At 36.7% G+C, this 21062-nt stretch overlaps 1 protein-coding gene across 1 annotated transcript in view; it reads right to left on the bottom strand.

The window, feature by feature from the left end:
- The window catches only part of LRRC7 (leucine rich repeat containing 7), a 380912-nt gene that overhangs the window by 72856 nt on the left and 286994 nt on the right, over positions 1-21062 (bottom strand). Inside the window, exons 16-22 of the mRNA XM_006754436.1 lie at positions 21040-21062; positions 18802-19050; positions 13485-13685; positions 8861-8972; positions 8466-8646; positions 3817-5494; positions 134-274 (exon numbers count right to left, since the gene is read on the bottom strand). Coding sequence (XP_006754499.1) covers positions 134-274; positions 3817-5494; positions 8466-8646; positions 8861-8972; positions 13485-13685; positions 18802-19050; positions 21040-21062 — 2585 coding nt within the window. The remainder of the gene's footprint in view (positions 1-133; positions 275-3816; positions 5495-8465; positions 8647-8860; positions 8973-13484; positions 13686-18801; positions 19051-21039) is intronic.

Raw genomic sequence — 21062 nt, 5'->3', positions numbered from 1 at the left:
CATTATGTGCCCTGGTGCTTTAGGGACTCGTGAGAGTCTATAAGCAGGGCTGTATGTACAGCCTAAACACAGTAAGTAAGCAAACTTTAATTGGCTTTGGTATGCTGACACATGTAGGGCAGTCCATACTTACTTTCTGAAGAGGTAGTTCTTGTAGATCAAATTTAGACTTAGTCTGCAAGTTTAAAGTCATGCTTCTGCCTGCATGCATTGCTGAAATACCTCCATAGGGCAGCATGCCAAGGTTAACTGTGTTGTGTTTGTAAGCAGCGTTCTGAGTAGAGGAGATAATCATGTGACAGGGTGTGAACACATGCTCAACAAACTGATTATAACATGAACATGTTTCAATTTATCACATTTAACTTTAAGCGAGCAAACAGTAACTTTCTTTTCAAAACATGCACTCGATCAGACAGAAGCAAACGGTAAACAGTGTTAGTTATGCACATAATGAGTACCATCCAAAACTACAGAAAAGACAAAGAGCAAAGATACATTCTGTTTTATATTTGCTGCTAACTCAAAGGCATAAAATCTATCTCGTATATCATGATAGCAGTGATTTTGGACAGGTGTTGTTTATCTGTGGAAGTCTATCAATTAAAAAAGTTTAAACAGTGAGGTAAGTCAGTAAACTTTTGTCAGCTGCAAATCTCACGGTGTCTTTCACATTATGAGTTCATCACATACAAAAGACAAATACTAGCTTCTGATCCTGCCTTAAAACCGATGCACTCAATGTTGCAGCCAAAATCAGTTTATTTTATTTCTCAGTTTATAGGCTTACTTACAGCAACTCAGAAAAAGAGCTGGTCAAAAGCTCGTTCAATTTGACCACTGGCTGACTGAATTTATAGATTAATTTAGTCAAACCAGTCAAATAAGTTGTATGAAGATCCAAATATTCTAACTTTTTTATTTCTTAAAAATTACATTTAAATTGGAGAAATTTCATAATGAAACTAAAGGAATTATGATTTGAACTATTAATGCTACTTATATACTACACCTAAATAACTATAGAAAACCAGTACTGTTTTAATTGTGGCTACCCTTCTAAAGTTATTGCAAGTGTCTGATAGTTAATTTTTTCTACAGAACTTCATTTAAAAAATTCAGATATTTTGGGTGACTGGTCATCAACTAGTTTTCATCGGTACAATCTCTACTTTCCACTTATAATGAAAATGTAATAACTCAGTATTTGATCCTTTAGGTAATTCTCTTATTTTGAAAAAAAAAAATCTATAGAAGTTAACTTAATATCCTTTTAAAAAACTGAACACTAACAGTAGACAGCTAATCGACTCTAGGACATTATTTGCAAAGCAATGATTTTTAGCGTCAGAGTTTCACTGACCAATAAGATTTGTTACAGATTTTTGATTGTTTTATCATTATCACTATGCCAAAATTGAAAAGGACACTGAACAGTTCAGTCTAGCCCTTGATTTCTTAAGGATTAAAATCACCCCATCTAGTGCTCTATCAGCTTCTCTAGAAGAGTAGCAGTTTCAGACACATGGGTTCATGTTCTAATTTCTCTCAGTCACAGTGGGGCTCTGTGGTGCAAGCTTGAGCCTTGAGGTTAAATTAGAGGAAAAAACGGGCATCTTTTATCCAGCGTTGTACCTGGAGCTGCCTCTCCAAGTACCGACCCAGAGCTTTAACCAATATCATGTTGGTCTGTTAAGCTTATCGGAGCTTAAAGGCAGTTCTGTTTTATGAGGACTGGACAAAGATCTATAGTTTCCAATGTAACTATTTGATTGCCAGGGTTCACACTGATCAATTGAATTTTACCGGGAAAGAAGCACAGCACGTCTCTGGTGCAGTCTGACCTTGGACAAATGTTCAGTAGCACAGCTATGTCAAAACTAGTTTTAGGCAACACATCTGCGCTTCAGAACCCTGGATTCATCTCGTTGAGTAGCTGAGAAATTTTAAGTACGAGACAGCCTGAAAAGCTCAGTATGCCAATTGAGAGGGAGCATAAATCTTATTTGGAAAAAATTAGAGGAAGAGCTTCTAGGATTCAATGACTTGAAGCAATTCTCTAAGGCAATTTAATATCAGAATTAAATGAGAAGCTATTAACATACATTGAAGTTGCTCTGAAAAATGAAAGACACTAATAAAATGATAATCAAACCAGGGATACATGGAGGCTAATTGAAAAGGGAGGTGCTGTCACAGCAATGGGAAATATATGAGTTAACTTTTATGTATCTGGACTCTGGGACAGGCAGCGCCTCCAAACTTCTGGTGATCCAAACCCCCCTCTCACAGTCTTATCTTCCTCCCTCCAAATTCCTACTCCAGTTAGAGGAGTCACCTACGTGTCAGTAGCTCTGATCAAAGGAGAGAAACCATTTAGCTGGGAAACCAGTAAATGAGAATGATGGTACCAAATGTTCAGAATTTGTTTTTCTTTTTTTATGCTTTGTTTCCACTCACTCCTCTGCTGCCTCAAATTACTCATCATTGTACATATGCTCTGAAAAGCTTCTTATAACCTTTCTTGACTAGTTCATCTTACCCTGTTACGTATGGTCGTGTCTACACGAGGCCAGAGTTTCCAAACTGTACTGTATTATTTGGCCCCAAATATTTTCGCCCTCCAAGTTATCTGTCTACATGGAGGGTGTAACTTGAGGTAAGGCATGGTGACAACCGACCAGGTGTCTCCCACTGACAGCCAGTCATGAGGCTTTGATGAGGCTCCCTTCAATGGGACTGAGCACACCTATTTGAAACAGACATTCTGATGAAATACTTGGCAAGGCAGAACCAATTTCCACAGTGAGAAACTAACACCCACACCCACACTTATTAGTTCACGCTTTCCCCAACAAGGATTGTTTTCTTGTCATGTAGACACGACCTACAAACCTACGGTCAATGCAGGGCACACAAAGGCCACTCCATAATGATGGTCACTGGTCACAGTTCTAGAAAATGAATGACCAGATTCCTCTAAAAGAGAAATAATAGGCAACAAAAATAATACTAGGCTTTATACATTTTTTTTTACTCCTCAATAATTATGCATTCCATGCTTCATTGTGACTTAATTTTTTTATCTGAAATGGTATTCATTTCCTTTTTTGCTGCAATATACACACTAATTTGTACATTTGTAGTCTTTATAAAGACATCATCTATTTCTGTTGTCTGTAGTATGATTTGAATTTAAACATTTCTTTCTATATAAAGACTAACATTCTAAATGGCGGGATTTTTATTAAATAAAATAACATGTAGGGGGCATTCAGTGTCTGCTTGTTTTATTTTTCTGTTTCTTGTTGGGAAGATTATTACTCCTTTGAAGTAATAACTTTAGTAGTCCCAAAGTGGTAACTATATGCAAATTTTATAAACAAATTAGACCTGACTTTAATAAAAGTGTGTCCATGCAGAAAGGGGCAAAATACTAACTTTTTACGGATTCAATAAAAATCATACCCTTTAGGTCACCAGAGAACAGTTTTGTGCCTTCGGAGAGATAATTTGCCTTAATGGCTCGAAAGTGACTGAAGCACCATCCCATATAATCAAGTGAAATTCTTTCTTGCTAACAATATTTAGGCTAGATTTGGTAAACAACTCACCTACAGGTGATGGACTCTCCAAGAGCATTAAACAACACCCACGAAAAACTATAAGGACCAATTCCCCGCAATATAAAGATAAACAAAATGCTGATCATCTATTCACCCATGTAGTTCATGCTTCACTACATGGACTTAGAAATGCCAATAAAATAAAACTAAAGGCAGGAGGGATATTCTTACAGAGAAATGCCAAACATACCCTGTCTAACCTTCTAGCTTCTATATGTCTAAGCAGCTGTTGTCTCCAGTCTGCAGGCATTTTACCACAGCTCTCCTCTCCCTTCACAGGAGTGGGCCTCGTCTTTATATCACTGTTATCTGATGGCTTGTCACCATAGTTACCCAAGTTATAGTCAGATGGTATTTTTTCCAAAAGAGCTGCCATAGTAGGCCTAGCTGAAACTGGTCTGGTTTGGGAGGCACCGTAACTCTCTGTACTGTAGCTTCTTGCAGACAATGGCCTCCTCTGGGTAAGGTTTTTAACCGGAAAACTTCCCGCCTGAGCTTTTACTTCTTGATATGAAGGGTGTTCGTCTTCATACCTGCCATTCCTTTTCAGGAACTGGGGCTCAGTCACGGAAACGCTGCTTTGGCGATCCAGACCGCCCCTATACGGAGGTCTGCCGTACCGATCGCTCGGAGGCAGCTCGTGCGGTTCACTGACCCTTCTAAACATGGCCATTTCTGTGGCGCTCACCAGGGAGTCGGCTCTTCGCAAGAAGCCCGCCCTGGCCCCTTGGCTGGCGAACTGGGCGTTCACCACCGCATCCTCATTGACAGATGGCTGGGAGAAGGAGAACATCTGCTCCATGGGCGGGTAGCCTCTGTAAGCTCTCGGACTGATGAGATCCTTGGCGAGGCTCTTGCCGGGCGGCTGCATGTACTCGGAGTTGTGTTGGAAAGGGGGCGGCATCCTCTTGTCGGCTTTCACTTCCACGGCTCCTTGGGGATTGAAGCTTTGGTCGAACTGGTAGACTTTCTTGGTCATGGACGCTTTCTGTGGTTGGGGCCCTTTACTGCCTCCATACGTGAGCATCTCGTCGTCCAGCATCGGGACCGACTGGCTGCGAGACATGCTGGACATGCCGTGCTCGGGCCCCAACAGCTTATCCGGCCGCTCGTGGCTCCCTAAGTGATCGCTTCCAGAAGCATAGTTTTCCAGCGGGATGTTATAAACCTTGTAGGTGCCGATGTCAATTTCATCGATGCTCTGTGACTTTTTGAATTTGTTGGACTTGATGTCTTTCATGAGTGGGGACAGCCTCTCTGTGCTTTTGCTGATGGGAATGCCTTTAGAAGATTCCGGACGGCAGTGGATTTGCGAGAAGACGTTGCCAAGACTCCTGTTGGGATTGGAATCGTGGTACTCCCATGGTAGTCCTGGAGAAAAAGGACTGGGTATGTCAACGGAGTCTTTCATATGTTCTTTCCTTTCAGGCAATGGGCTGGTGGTGGGGGTGGTCTCTAACTTGGAAGGGAAAGCGGTCCTGTCTTCAAAAGGGCTAGGGGTCCTGGTCCAGTTCTGCCAAGGATTGGAAGGAGGCACTTCTGTTTCCGGCGTGTGTCTGTTTGCAGACTGCTCCAGCTCCAGGGGAACGCCGACAATCCTGTCCTGCCTGATCAAAGGCCTGCGTCCATGAGCAGGTGGGTTTCTAGATTTGGAACCTAAGAGAGGGTTGCTGCTGGCATTCTCGCCTGTGGTTTCCTCGCCAACAAACCCTGTGTTATCATAATGTGAGCCATCAGTCCAGTTGTCAGTGAAGGTGTCACTCATTGGCAGCCGGTCAGGGCGCTGTGGTAGATTCCCTGGGGGAACAGCCTCCCGCTGGCTGAGTAATGGCTTTGAATCAAGAGGCTGTGGGAAAGACTGTGTAATCCTGTAAAGACAATGGGAAGAAGCATGAAAATGGGTCTTTGCCAGAAATGGAATAAGCAGTCAAGAATATCACCATCCTTTGTTGAACTGCTCATTCACCCATACCTGTCTTATGATTAAGACCTCACTACCATTTCATGTCCAAAAAATCCACCCTTTACCCTGCTCTGACTTTAATTTCTTCCTAGTAATCAACAACTTCTAACATACTATATATTTTAGTTATCTATTATATTGTGTATTATCTTGTGTCCTCTGCTAGAATGTAAACTTACTAGTATGAGGGCAGAGATTTTTTTTCTTCAGGTCCACCATTGTGGCTGGCACAGAGTAGGTATTAAAAATATATTTGTTGAATGAATGAATGAATGAATGAACTATACAGTTCTTTGGTATTGGTCTTGTAGCCTGTCTGATAATTAGAATCACCTGACTCCTGGTCCCAGTTCCTGGAATTTCTGATTCATGACATTTACAAACTATTGGTTGAGAGTACCTGTCTGTAAATGCTTGGTGTACCTAATAAACCCAAACTGTCTTCAAATAAAATTTATTTGAAAACAGGTATTGAAAATATTAAACCCATTGCATAGGGAACATACTCATGTACAGTGGGGCCTTGACTTATGAGTGTCCCAACTAATGAGTTTTTTGAGATATGAGCCGTCTCTCGGCCAATTTTTTGCTTTGATTTGCGAGCTAAAATTCGGGTTATGAGCCAGCTTCAGATACCCCACCGCTAGCTGGCACAGTGAACCTCACAGTGAACGCCACAACATCAGCCCAGCATCATGTTTCTCACTTGTTCACTTCTTGATTTGACATACGAGTAATTTGAGTTATGAGCTCTGTCATGGAATGAATTAAACTTGTAAGTCAAGGCCCCACTGTATCTTTAGAATGCATATTGTATTATGTTCTATTCGACTCTATTATATTATATTAGAGGCCCAGTGCACAAATTCATGCACCAGTGGGGTTCCTTGGCCTGGGGTTGGGATTGGGCTGAAGCTGGCTCTCTGACATCCCCCAAGGGGTCCAGGATTGCAAGAGGGCACAAGCCAGGTTAAGGAACTCCACCAGTGCACCATCGAGGCTAGGGAGGGAGGGATGGGGGAGGTTGGCCAGCCAGGGAGGGACTGTGGGAGGGCTCCAGGGCATGTCTGGCCCATCTTGCTCAGTCCCAATCAGCCGGACACCAGCTGCAAGCTAACCTATCCATCAGAGTGTCTGCCCCCTGATGGTCAATGCATGTCATAGCGCTTGGTTGACCAGTTGACTGTTTGCCCCCTGGTGGTCAGTGCATGTCATAGCGAGTGGTTGAGTGGCATATCATTAACATATTATACTTTGATTGGTTGAACAGCTGACTGGTAGACCGGACACGTAGCATATTAAGCATTTATTATATAGGATGACTTTTGGTCATTGGCATGTTCATACCAGTGACCACAGTATGTCTAGAAGATGTCAATTTTTTAAAACCATTTGTACAATAATAATAATATTGAATTATATATCTTTTATCAGTGAGCAAAGACTTTTAAGTGTTTTTGCTAATGAAGAAAGTACCTAAATTAATCTCAGCTTATAGAAAAAAAATAATGAATTTATAAGGAGTTAAGAGTTAATATTATCATGGGCATCAGTGAACAGAAAGTTATTTATTAATTACCAAACAATTTATGGCCAACAGTAGTGATATTATCAGTAAAGTATGAATGAAAGTCATTGTTTAGTTATATCATACTAGTGGCCCAGTGCGTGCACATTGAAAGGAAATTAATTAGAAGGTGACTGGTGGGGTGGGACTGGGTGAGATGGGCCGGACACACCCTGGAGCCAACCTTCCTCGGTCCCTCCTTGGCCAGCTGCACCTGGGGCAGAGCTGTGGCTCAAAGGGCATCTGTGGAGTGAGCGGGGTCCCTCGGGCAGGTTGGGTCCGTTGGCCTGTTTTGCGGGGCCTGCGGGGCCTGCAGGGCCTGCGAGGATTGGGCTGAAACTGGCTTTCCAACATCCCACAGGGGGTCCCGGAGTGCGAGAGTTGCTGTCACTGGGCAGCTCCTGTGTTGAGCATCTGCCTCCTGGTGATCAGTGCACGTCATACCTACCGGCCCATTGACCGGTTGCTTAGCCTTTTATATCTATATAGATGATTATTTTTATTTGCTATTTGTAGTGTAAAACAGTAACAAGTTACAAAACAAGGAATCAGAACTGGGCAAATACTACCTCATCGAGTCACTTTATAGTGGTCTGTGGCTTTAGTTGTTTTTGTGTGTAAAATGGAGGTAATATAGAGTAGGATCCATTTTGGAAAGACTAAATATTTTCACCTATATTCTAACTTTTCCAGGTAGTAATAAAATGATGATAGCAATCAAAAATTTATTGAACATTTACTTTGTACTAGGCATACAAGGGCTTTACATACATCTTGCTTTAATCCAGTGGTCCTCAACCTTCTGGCCCTTTAAATACAGTTCCTCATGTTGTGACCCAACCATAACATTATTTTCGTTGCTACTTTGTAGCTGTAATGTTGCTACTGTTATGAATTGTAATGTAAATATTCGATATGCAGGATGGTCTTAGGCGACCCCTGTGAAGGGTCATTTGACCGCCAAAGGGGTCGTGACCCACAGTTTGAGAACCGCTGCTTTATCCATAACACCATTATGAGTGGTGAAATGACTACATAAATATAATAAGTATTGGGAAAAATTTTTTAAAAATTGTTGTTCCGTTCTATCATCTCAACCTGTTATTAATCTACAATCTCTCCCTTAAACGATGGCTTTGCTTTATAAAATGGATTCAAGGTGCTCTTGGAAATTCCAGGGGCCTCCATTTGCTTACCTGCCCCTGTATCATTTTCTATGATACAATTCCAAAGTTAAGATGATTTCACTTTCATAAGTTGCTGAAAATAAACATTTGGGAACAGAAAAGAGGGAATTCTGAAAACACACCTGTTACCCCACAAAGAACTATGTACTGCATCTTTAGCTGTTGTCTGCAAGGACCCCACTTTAACCCGGGCGTTAGAGGATCCTGAGGAAGCCTGGGAGGGCGAGTAGTCTGAGTAAGTGCCTGAGGAAACACTGTTATTCAGACAGTGAGTTTTGTCAACTTCAGACTCATCAGTTGATTCTGAAATGTAAAGGGAAAATATTACAATGCTCTGAACACTGACAATTATAAACACAGAAAAGTAAGGATAAAAACAGATAGCATATTGATAAATGTTAGAAGTACATAATTGTAAAATTTTTCTATAGACTATGGTGTATCATAATTTACAACTGGTGATTCATCATGCACATGCATTTGTGGTGTATTTTACACATCAGGTTCACAATGTTACCTTTTTTGTCCTTCCCTAGCAGAACAAGTTTGGGTGGGTACAGAGGGGTCTCAGCTAATGAAGGGTGAAGCTCCCCAATCCTCATATCATTAGCTGGATGAACAAAAGAATCCTGAGAGATATAATAATATAGGACAAGGAAAGTAAACATTTAAAACAATGGTTAACCAAGATGGCAATATTTTATTTGGTTCAGATTTAAAGATGGGGGTTCTAAAACTTAAATTCCTGTGGAGCACTGGGAGTAGTGAATCCTATGTATCTCTAAGGTAAGCCCTAATTTTTTTCTAATTTAAATGAGTACATTTATTCATCAGACATTTGTTGAATACTGTTTATATGCCTGACACTGTGCAAAGAACTGTACAAGTTCCAAAGAAAGACAAGATGTCACCCATACTGCCGGGAATTTATAATCTAGTTGGGAAGATGAGATATAACTCATTATAGCACAGGATTCAATTATGATAAGCCTTATATGAGTAAGATGATACATATAATATAAGCCATGTAGGAGTTCTAAGGGGAAAACTTCTTAACAGTTTTAAAAAGAAAGTATATCACTGATTAGCTGGATTTTTAAAAAAATCCTTAGTTATATTAATGCAAAACTGGATCCTCTAAGTCTTGCTTTTACCACCAATCTCCCTTTTAATTCCTACTGTTTCCCAAGTGATCCCAATTTCTTTTATTCTATCATGCTTTGTTCCTAAGCTTTCTCATATCAGTCTAGCCTGCTAAATCTCCATTCTAAATCCATCCATTGAGTGTAATGAGCTACATTGGCATGAGAATAGAACTGTATAATGACAATTTAACATGTAAAAAAATCTATAAATTTACAACTTCTACAATTCAAATTATTATTTCCAGGTAACCACGTATAGTGGTAGAGAATTAGGGAAGACAAAAATACCAAATTCTCACTTTTTTCTAGATATTTTAAAAAATGGCTTGTCTATGTATCTACTGATGTAAATTTATGCACAGCAGTTATCTTTATGTCTATTGTCCCTTGATCTTTAGGTTAATTGGAAATAAAAAAATAATTTTCAGATTTATTTTCATTTATTAGTACTTGCTAGTTTGGGACATTAATATAACATATTTGGAAATATTTTATTAATTCAGAGAAAAAATATACTTTTTTTAAAATTTTTTATTTTTTATTTTTTTTTAAATTTTATTTTTTATTACAAAGGGTATTACATATGTGTCCATTTTTTCCCCCCGCCCTAGACAGTCCCCTAGCCTCCCCTACTCCCCAGTGTCTTATGTCCATTGGTTATGCTTATATGCATGCATACAAGTTCTTTGGTTGATCTCTGAGAAAAAATATACTTGAGGACAAAAATATAAAAAGTGCACTGGTCCTGCCTGATGATTAATCTGTGAGTAATGATCAGATAGAAGCTCTCATTATAAATGTTACGGTCTCCCTAGTGACAGGCTTAGGGTTTCGGGTATTGCAGAGAAACATCCATTTCTTTAAATCTTGGCTTAAGTTCTATTTTTTGGGTTGTTTTGGTTAGGTTGATATGGGAATATTTGCCTGTGAAAAACCTGGGTAGACTTGATACTTTTGTTTTTGTGTTTAAAGAATATTTTAGGGGAAGAAGACTAAAGATCATCTAGTTGATCTTTTCATTTCTTTTCCTAGAGGTGGATTCTGAGACTCAGCAAGGTTGACACAGACGGACAAAAGCCCAGCATGGAGGCATGATTCCACTGGGCTCTAGTCCACTGATCTCCACGAATATTGTGCTGCTTCCTGGTGAGCTCAGCTGGGAGAACAGCAGACACTTAAAATTGATTGATGGACATACTGGAGATGAAGAGGAAAATAGGTGTTTTTGTAGATTTTGAAAGTTGTTTCAAAGAAACTTATGACAAAATTTTAAGTTGGAAGAACAGAGAATAAAAGTTTACACATCTTTGGAGAAATGTATAAGTAGAAACAGATGCAAGTTTGATAAGTGGGATCATGAAAGGCATAAAATATATAGACTTTCAAAAAAGTGTCAGTGACAAGGTGGCCTATTTCCATTTTATTCCTGCTTTACCATTTATTGACCAGGTTACCTTGGGAAAGTAAGTGTAACTCTCTACATTTTACTCAATTCATCAATAAAATGAAGGTAATTGAAAATAAGAAACTGTGCAAATTTCTGTCTAGTACTAATATTCTATAAGTACAAGTATAGCTTATTTGTTGAAATAATATTAAAATACTCTTATGACGTTTAATATTGAAGTATAGGCCTTTTGTTTTAGTCAAAATAACAAACCAAATAGATGTACAATGCAGAAATGTAAATATAATAAAGGGTTTTACTTTTTTTCCCCATTATGCCTTAGACATTCAATAATTATCTTATATGTTTAGATCAAAGTTTCACACTTATACCCCAACTGGTTCATAGATGGCCATCTTCTCTCTGTGACCTCACATGATGGATGGAAGGGGCTAGGGAGTAATCTGGGTCTCTTTTATAATCTCATTAATGAGGGCTCTACCCTTACTAATCACCTACCAAAGAGCCCACCTCCAAATACCATCACATAGGTTTTAACATATTAATCTTTGCGGAGATACAAAAATTCAGTCTATAGCACAGCTCTTTACATAGCTAGAAATTCCTCATTTTTTAATTTTCAGGATAAAGATTATTACCTCAACAGAAAGGCCTTCCTTGGTCACCCTGATCAATAGGACCCTCTGATCACCCTGTTTATTTGCATTAAATATAATAAAAACATTTATTATTATTTAATTTATTAACTGCAGACTGAGTTTCGTGAGGGCAGGGCCCACGTCTGTTTTGTCCACTATTGTCCTCTCAATGTCTAGCACAGTGCCGACTATAGAGTAGGGGCACAATAAACATGTGTTGAATAAGTGAATGACTGATATGGTCTAATGTTGTAACCCTGGTAACATGTTTCCATCCAATCAGAAGTTTATTGAAGGCCAAAACAATTCCTCTGAATTTTTCTTGAATTAAGTGTTGGCTGCCATACCTGTGCACATTTTATCACTTGTTTGTTGAATCAAATGTATTTTCACAACATCAATCTACCACGTGGCCAATAAAATAGAATCCTTCTTAACTCTGATGGTCTAATACAATATATTATGGATATGAATACATTAATATAATATTATGAATAAAGTTAAAATACAGTGATGGAGGATATTGTCGAGTGAAGAAAGCAGGGAGAGAGGAGAGAAGGAAGAAGGGAGAAGGGGAAAAGTGAATAAAACTCTGACATAAAACAATTAAAGGCCAGAAGTTCCTGAATTCCTGGTATACAAATGCCTTCGGTGTCTTAATAATTTTGATACATGGACCCTAGACTAAAGAAATATCTAACAGTCCCATTTATTAAGTAATTAGGTCCAAACTTGTTATAAATGTTTATGACCTACGTTGTGATAGTTACTTTATTTTTAAATAACCAAAACTACTTATTAATGGAATGTGTGCACCTATTGGACACCACGTCTACCTTCTCAAACCTTGGAATCATATTAGATACTACTACTCCAATTTCTGTTTCACGTTGATTTTCTGGGGACACTTGATGTTTTGATCACAGCAACTGCTTCAAGTAACTTTTTAACTGATTGGCAATGATTGCTTATCTCTCTAATTTCTTAGAGTATTACATTCTCCATCACACAAGTAACCATATGATCATATTCATATTATATATTCTCTACTTACTTCATCTTTGTTAAGTTTACCTGGCAAGGCCCTAAATTAATTGGGGACTATGCATGCATTTTTATATTTCTTCTTTCTCTCTCACAGTGTTTAGCACAGTGCTAAATATACAGTTGGTGTTTAATCAATGCAACAAATTGATGCCCTGAAATGCAGATTTGTAAAAGAGTTTCACCAATCTAGATTTTAGAGAAAGAGGTATAGTAACTTCTAGATGTTTTCATAAAAATTAAGTATCTAATGAAGATAGAAAGGTGATCAGCAAATTATCTGAAGTGTTGATGAGATAGTGCAGAGAGGTGGCATACATGTAGTTGAATTCTTTTCAGATCAAACAAGTTGATAAGGATGAATATCTAATCCAAAATATGGGACTTAAACTCCCATGACTAGATTGAAAAAAGCTAAATTTCAAAGTTATCTTCCCCCTTTTTGTTGTTTATAGTAGTATTTCCTAGAAGATTGTAACCTAAACACCAAAAAAACCCACCCAATTTTGGCTCAAAATCTGATCAGGAATTTTACTGAGATTTGCAGAATAAAAAAAATCTTCAGTTAATCTCTTCTAGTGACTCATACAATAAAAGTTTGAAGTTGCCAAAAGACTATCATGAAAATGATATAATGCATGTACTGGCTGGGTGAGCAAATTATTTTTTCTGTGTATATTGGAACTCTTGGAGCTGTATTGATGCTTTAAGGCCGTGAGGGTATCACTTATCTGTGGTTTATTAAATGCAACTCTCATAGTTTGAAAGAGAGACTCCATTTATATTTTGGGAAACAAAATGTACTTTTGAAGGAAGATCTATTCAGTTAAAAAAAAACCACACGTATGACTTAGTAATTCCGAAAAATCCAAACCACACTGGCAATTACCAATAACCTTGAAATACCTCCATTGTAATCTCCTTTGGGGCTACAGGCCACTTGTGTTCATATTTTTCTTTCACAGTTTGCTCCGTGTTAGCAGTTGGATTTGAATTCTCAATACGCACTCCATGGCTTGGCTTACCCACCAGATTTTGAACAGATTTTACCATATTCTTTAAATCCTCTGGGTAAGGAGTTGGATATCGTTTTAGATTTATTTCAACCTAGAAGTTTATAAAAAGAAATTTAATATCAAAATACCTTCAGCAAGCATGTTCACAAAACTACTCCACTTTATGTGTAGTAGTAGAACCAAATGCAGTATAGTGAGTGCTGAGCTGGCTGAGAAACTGTTCTGTAGAGTAGAACACTTAGAGTTCTTCTCTTATTCTGCTTGTGGGATTTTTTCTCACCCCTGCCCACCCTTTTAGATTAAATACAATTTTTGGATTATATCCTATCTTTAGACCTACCCTATAATGGTTGAAATAGCAGTACATCCGACACTTAGGTGACAGTTAATCTCTGAAAAATGTAATTGTGACTCTCATTTGCTTTTATATTTTCTTGAGAGGCTGTCCTTTTACCTACAGAAATGATTTATAAGTAATTATTTTGATATTAAAAATATCAATGCAGGTGATGAAGGAGACCCCAAAAGATTTATAAGTAGGATGAGTTATCTCTTATTTAAAAACTCAGGAGGGGACAATATCTGCTACTCAAATGTACTTCAGCTTTCTGTTAATTGGTATGTTACATCAAAAGGTAGGGTAGCTAATTCTTGTTAACATTTAAGAAAACATATTTCAGGGTGGCTTTAAATTTAATTTTTACCCTAATAAAGTAACATGCTTTGTAGATAATGTCTTACACTAAAGAGAAATAAAAAAATTGTGAACATTTTCTAAGACATTCTAGGCAAACGTAAAATTTGGCTTATGTTTATTCAGATATTATTTCTATACTTGAACTCCTTTTTGGTGTATCAATCTGACTTTAGAAACACATATTCATGATTATTTTTTCCCATTTAACTTAGAGAGAGAAAATGTAAGATATTCCATATAGAATATTGAAACATCGGTGTATTTACATGGAACAGATATAAACTGTTCATGCTGTTTTAAAGGGAGCAGGAGGAAAAATAAGGGGCAGATTTACTTGGCCAGGCTTGTTGCAAAAATTATGCCTTTTTGTATCTGAGTAGAACCAACTTTACAAAATGGAATGGTTTATGTGATTGTGGCGAGTATGTGTCTGTGAAAGTGTGTGGGGGTTGAGGAGGAGCAAGTGGAAGAGAAGCTGAAGGAGGAAGAGTGGGAATGAGAGAGAGAAAAAGAAAGAGGGAAGGGCACAGGTATACGCACCCCCACACATCCATGTAATTCATGGGATGTAAGAAACCATGATAGTGGTATAGATCTGTGGATTATGAATATGAAATCAAACACTTTTGCTCATCTGCAGTTTTAGCAAATCCACCAACTTTGTTATTCTAGTGTTTTGTCTTTCTTGTGGCTCATTTTCCTTCTCAAATATTGGCATTGGATGATTTCTAACATTCCTTTCAGTAAAAAATACAAAATTATTTTCCCAGATACTTTGGAAAGCTGATGAAAAACCAGATAATTAATTTTGCTAGTGTATGTATTGTTTAAATGTAATTTAAATCTCTTATACTCCCAAATAAATAAGGATGACATTAATAATATATAGAAATTAAGTTATAAAAATATAACTCAAGAAAAAGTTCGACTTTACAGAAAAAGTGTAAGTTGTTAGAGTGTAATATAAATATATTTCAGGGCACTTAATTTATAATGCATTCTTAAATAAACATAAAAAGAATGATATCAATGCTAGACAAAGTCTATTGGGATGCATGCATCTTGGATCTGCTGTTTAAATTGTAGTAGAAATGTTAATCACTAATTAAATCTAAGTTTAAAATTTTATTTTTGAACTTGCTTAAAAGCATTTGATATCAAAGGACTAAAAAGCAAATATTACATTTAAAACTGTAAACTATAGAATGGTACAACAATAATGCCAATTAAAGCATCTTTTAATTTTTAATAATTAGCAACATATGAATGAGAAATAATTCTCAGGTAGGGCACTAAGTTAAAATTCTATGTTCCTTAAAATATCTTCAATGCTGAAATTGCTTCTAATTAAATCAAAGGCAAAAATGTGAAGCATTCTTCTTTAATTGAATTAAATACTTCACTGAATAATGTAATATATTTTTGTAGATGCTATGTCCCATCTGACACAATTATATGGCTATTTACTAATGCCTACAGTACGAATATTTTCCATTTATTTTATAAGCAAATTAATGCAATATTTTGTTCACATCACCAGAATATGTTTGAGTATTTCATCTCTATAAGTATTTTTAAATCTAGAAACAGAAGTGGATTTACCATGAAGTTAATGAAGCTTGTGCTTTAGGGCCTGTCACTTGCATGGGTTGCTTCCAAAGCCTTGTGAGAGGCCCTGCTTATGTATTACACAGTTATTTTATATTCTTTTCCTTAAAGAGGCCCCTCTTAAAACTGTGGAAACTTCAGGTCTCATAAAACTTAGATTTGTTCTATCTATACAATAAGCTCCTTGCTTTCCATTTATTAGTCTACCAGCAGAACCTAAATTGAAGCCAGATTTCTACTTATATAATATTAGAGGCCCAGTGCATGAAATTCATGCACAGGTAGGGTCCCTTTGGCTGCTGGCTGGGGCCTTCCTTTGTGCCGCCCTGCCCCCTGGTGGTCAGCACATGTCATAGCAAGCAATCAAACTCCTGGTAGGTTGAACTCCAGAGGGGACATTTTGCATATTAGGCTTTTATCTATATAGATGGGAGTGATAATGTCTTTCCCACAAGCTTATGCTAATCTGGAGCTAAAATGAGATAATAAATGTGATAGTCCTTTGAAAATTTATAGATTCTATGCAGAGGTTAGATACTGTTTCTAATATATTCTATTTATGTATTTTTAAAATCTGGATTCCTTCGGTAATATAGATTCTACTATATATGTCTAACTGCAATACCATACCGAGTGATTATTTTTCAGATTGCATGCAGCAACACTATCATTTATTTAGTATTTGCCATGTGTCAGGCACCAGGCAAAATGTTTTATAAGGATATTTAACTTATTATTAGCTATTTATGTAATACACATTTCATTATTTACCACAATTTTAAATATAAATAATAAATTATTAATTAATAATTATGATAAATTATAATTACATATCATTTAATTTTCACAAGTCATTATAGCACCTGTTCCTATTTAATGGAAAAAAAACCCAACAACTCAGGTCTCAGACAGTGTAAGTTACTTGCCCAAGATCACATTGCTAGTAGGTATAAAAGCCCAAAATCAAACTCAGGTCTTTCAGTCAAAAGTTTATGCAGCCAAAACCGGTTTGGCTCAGTGGATAGAGCGTCGGCCTGCGGACTGAAAGGTCCCAGGTTTGATTCCGGTCAAGGGCATGTACCTGGGTTGCGGGCACATCCCCAGTAGGAGATGTGCAGGAGGCAGCTGATCAATGTTTCTCTCTCATCGATGTTTCTAACTCTCTATCTCTCTCCCTTCCTCTCTGTAAAAAAATCAATAAAGTATATTTTTTAAAAAAAGTTTATGCTACACAAATATTACTTGACTCAGAGCTATTCTCTGGTACAGGTGTAGCACATATTTGTACTCTCTTGTGGAAGAAATACTATAAGTCTAAAATGTTAATTTTATTGATTAAATAACATAATTTCAATTTTTTACAACATGAAGCTAACATAATAGTTTATAATTTATTTTTAAATTAAACTATAATTTTATAATTTTGTTATATTTGAACGCTCTGTAAAAGCATATTTTATACCATTTCCCAGATTGTTTTTCCTTTCTACTCTTCAACTCATGTGTGCTGTACTTCAGAAATGAACAAACATGATCATAAACACAATTATATTAATAGGTCAGCAATGCCCAAATACAAAAGTAGTTTCTTTATATTTCTAAATATGTAGGCTAGGAATATTCCTTTATTCTAATATGGGATAAATATATATGTTTCATTCATTTATTATACACATAGGTGGGAAAATCTGTCAATTATGCTCTTACCAAAATGTTGTGTATATCACTCACCATAAAGTATTTGCTCATTTCACATATACATTTTACTAAAATGCAAAATTTTTACTGAAATGCTATTTTACTTAAATTTTGGAAAATAGAAGCTTTTCATAAAATTCTATATATCTTAGATCTAAATAAAGTGCAGTAAATGCAAATAGCAGCTGCAAGATGTTGGAGACTCCCCCAAAATGTAGCAATGAAGAAAGAATTAGTGTTAATAGCTAAGGCATTTAGAAGTGATACTTGAATTCACACAGAACTGTGCTTTTCTTATATAATGATTAAATTCTATTTTGATTTGGTTGCAAATTCCAGTAAGAGAAATAATAGTTAATGCTATGATTATTAATTGTTAAATATCTTATTCTAGGAATTAATTAGAACATTTTACACACAAAGAAAACATATAGCAGTTTTAGTTAGGAAAATGCATTCTCAGCTTGCCTTATATTGCAGAAAAATATAAGACAATAAGAATCTAGTCCATTACATGTGGATGGTAAAGTTTACAAAAAATGCAGTGTTCTTTCACATCCTATCAAGACTCCCCCCCCATTAAACTCTTGAACCCAACCCACAGAGGTAAAGAAACCCTATTTGCCACAACTCCCAAACCAATCTTCTCTTACAGGAATTCTCATCATCTGTGCCTTCAAATTAAAGGTAAATTGATGCTTTTCAACAGACACCATCTTTGTGCTTAAAGTTCACTCTCAGCAAATCTCAATTTAAATCTCAATCTATTTTCAGAATCAAGTTTAGTTATTTAATCTCCCCCAGAATTAATATTTTTAAAAAATGTATGCATGTGTGAGGACAATTTAGGTTTTTCTCAATAGCGTCATCAACATTCTGCTTGACTATTAGTATTCCCACACTTTAAATAAAAAGAAATCTTTAAAAATAAAAACATAAAAAATGAAGCACCCACCTCAAAAACCATGCCAGTTACCCCCCCATTAGGCACTTCATATTATGTTCCCTCCCCTCTGACTCAGGTCTCCCCGCCCCAATGCCAATGTCAATGAACAAAAATTAAATGGGGATCAGACATTGGCAGTTGGTAAGTTTCTATGATCAACATTTCTTCCCCCAAATCATGCAGAACATACCCCTTAAACCACTGTTCCAAGGTTGTCTCTACATGGGGGATTCTCCTACCCCAAACACCTAGGCCTACCTGTCTGCCACTTAGAGAGGGAAGAGTGGTGGATTGTGCTGCAACTGGCAATGGAGTGCACATGCTCCTTTCCTGCTGGAGGCCACTTATACAACCCCATGCCAGCTGTGGGTCATTCTGGGGGACGGGCATATCTTGGATCTGCTGATCACACCTGGCCCATGGTGTGCAGCAATCGCCAGACAGCCTGGCAGGTTGGAGAGTAATCCCACGCTGGCCCCTTTCCCAGGGGGCTTGGCAGGAGTGATCCTGTGGGAGAAGGAATCTCCATTTTCTGGGAGAAAGAGGAGCACTGTAGCAATACTTTCACTTTATCATTTTTCTACTCTTGATTTTTTTTTTTCATTCTGGGTAATGCATTTAAAATAACCATCAGAAAAATTAGTTTTAATTCCTGTAATAAAATGGTACCAATATCATATGTAGCTATAGTGTTGCAATTTCTTCACACAATGCAGCATTCATATTGCACTGTACACACTATCAGTAAGGCATTATAGCCTAGTCCATTTGGAAGTTGGTGGCATAGGTCACTGGTTCCTTTTTAAATTGTATGTAAATTAAAGGTAAAATTGTGTTAAGTTGAATGTACATGTAATGAACCAGAAAAGTGTGATTTAGTTTAAGATTTCAGCATATTCCATGCATCATATTTTCTATGATGATTTATTTAGAAGTTTGTTTGCGTTCTAATTTGTCTAATAGCCAATGGCATTGGAAATATTCAAACTAGTCAAAGTAAAGTAGAATGGGATTTAAGAAACACATATGGTTTTACCAAAATATAAATAAAGCAAATAGAAATGAACACAGAGAAAAATGCACTCTAAAATATAATGAATGTACTCTGATTATAAACAGACCTGAGCACATAACACACAAACAGGACTTCTAAATAATTGTTTGCATTGACTATATTTTATGTTTTCATTGTCACATATGCCAGAGTATATTAAATATACTCTTTTCCACTTGGATCCTTTGAATATAGATTTTTAGAAAGAAGTGCATAGTTTTTTACATCGGTGGAGTAAAACAATGAATCAAAGGTCCAGTATAGAATGCATCACCCACTGGTTCTGGATCTAATGTATAAGATCCTAAAGGTTTTTGTTTTTGTTTTAGTTTGGTATTATTTTTTCTAGGAATTCACAATAAAAAATGTCTCTGGCTCTTAGCACTAATTAACAACCCAGAAACATTTTTTAACTCAGATTTTTAACAGAATTATCATTTTGATTTGGAAACCCATATAGATATGCTCTGTCAATTACCTTACTGTCTAATTCTAATAAAGTTCCAAAGTGTGTTGGTGTAAAAAAAAGTTTATAAAATGTGGAGAGGACAGAAAAGAACACATTATACAATCTAGATCTACTAATAGAATAACTATACAATTACCTAGGAAATTAGTACCCATGATAAAAAAAAGTGTACAAAGAATGCTATAAAAATAATGAGAGATTCAAGATGTTATTCCAATGATAATATAAAGACCTGATATTGATAAAATCTATATCAATTCTGATCTTTTTAAAGTTAATGAAAAATATAGATTTTAAAATTCAACCTCGTTACTTGACTTAGATTGGTTCCAATAAAAGGTTTTAAAAAATATGCTTTAGAATTAAAAAAAATGAAGTTATTTTGTCTAGGAACATCACCTGTTATTAGCCCTCACCTCCTTTAAAATTTGTCCTCATACTTAAGAAAACTCATCAATTCTCCTCAAAATATCCCAGTAACATAGAATCTTTCAGAGATTTTAATACCAATGTACTATATTCATCCATCGGCTCTTCAATAAATGTGCAATTTGGTTTCAACAGTCTGCACGACGTTTTGTTCAGTGATGAAAAAACACACATTTCAGTGTATGAAAGGATATATAAGATGCTCAGGAAAAGCCCATCACCCAGATTTTTTTTCCTGGCTTTTTCTCACCTTGAATCTCTTTCATGTTATTCTGTAAGATGAATTGGGACATTCAGCCCATCACCCAGATTTTTTTTCCTGGCTTTTTGAATCTCTTTCATGCTATTCTGTAAGATGAATTGGGACATTTGTCTCATTCTCAAGCAAAACAGTGCTTTCAGAATTACCTATAACGAAAGGTACCACCCTGAGACTTAAAGATGTATCTGACCATCTAGCAGGGGTCACTCCATTTGTTTCAAAATCTATTTGAATAAGAACATTGAACAAGCAAAAGTAAGAAACAACAATTAAAAGGTTCACCTTAACTTTCCCAGCATTATCGT

This window comes from Myotis davidii, unplaced genomic scaffold (assembly GCF_000327345.1).
Source record: "Myotis davidii unplaced genomic scaffold, ASM32734v1 scaffold1193, whole genome shotgun sequence".
Lineage (NCBI taxonomy): Eukaryota > Metazoa > Chordata > Mammalia > Chiroptera > Vespertilionidae > Myotis > Myotis davidii.
The sequence above is the reverse complement of the archived record's forward strand: the minus strand, read 5'-3'. Positions and strand labels throughout refer to the sequence as shown.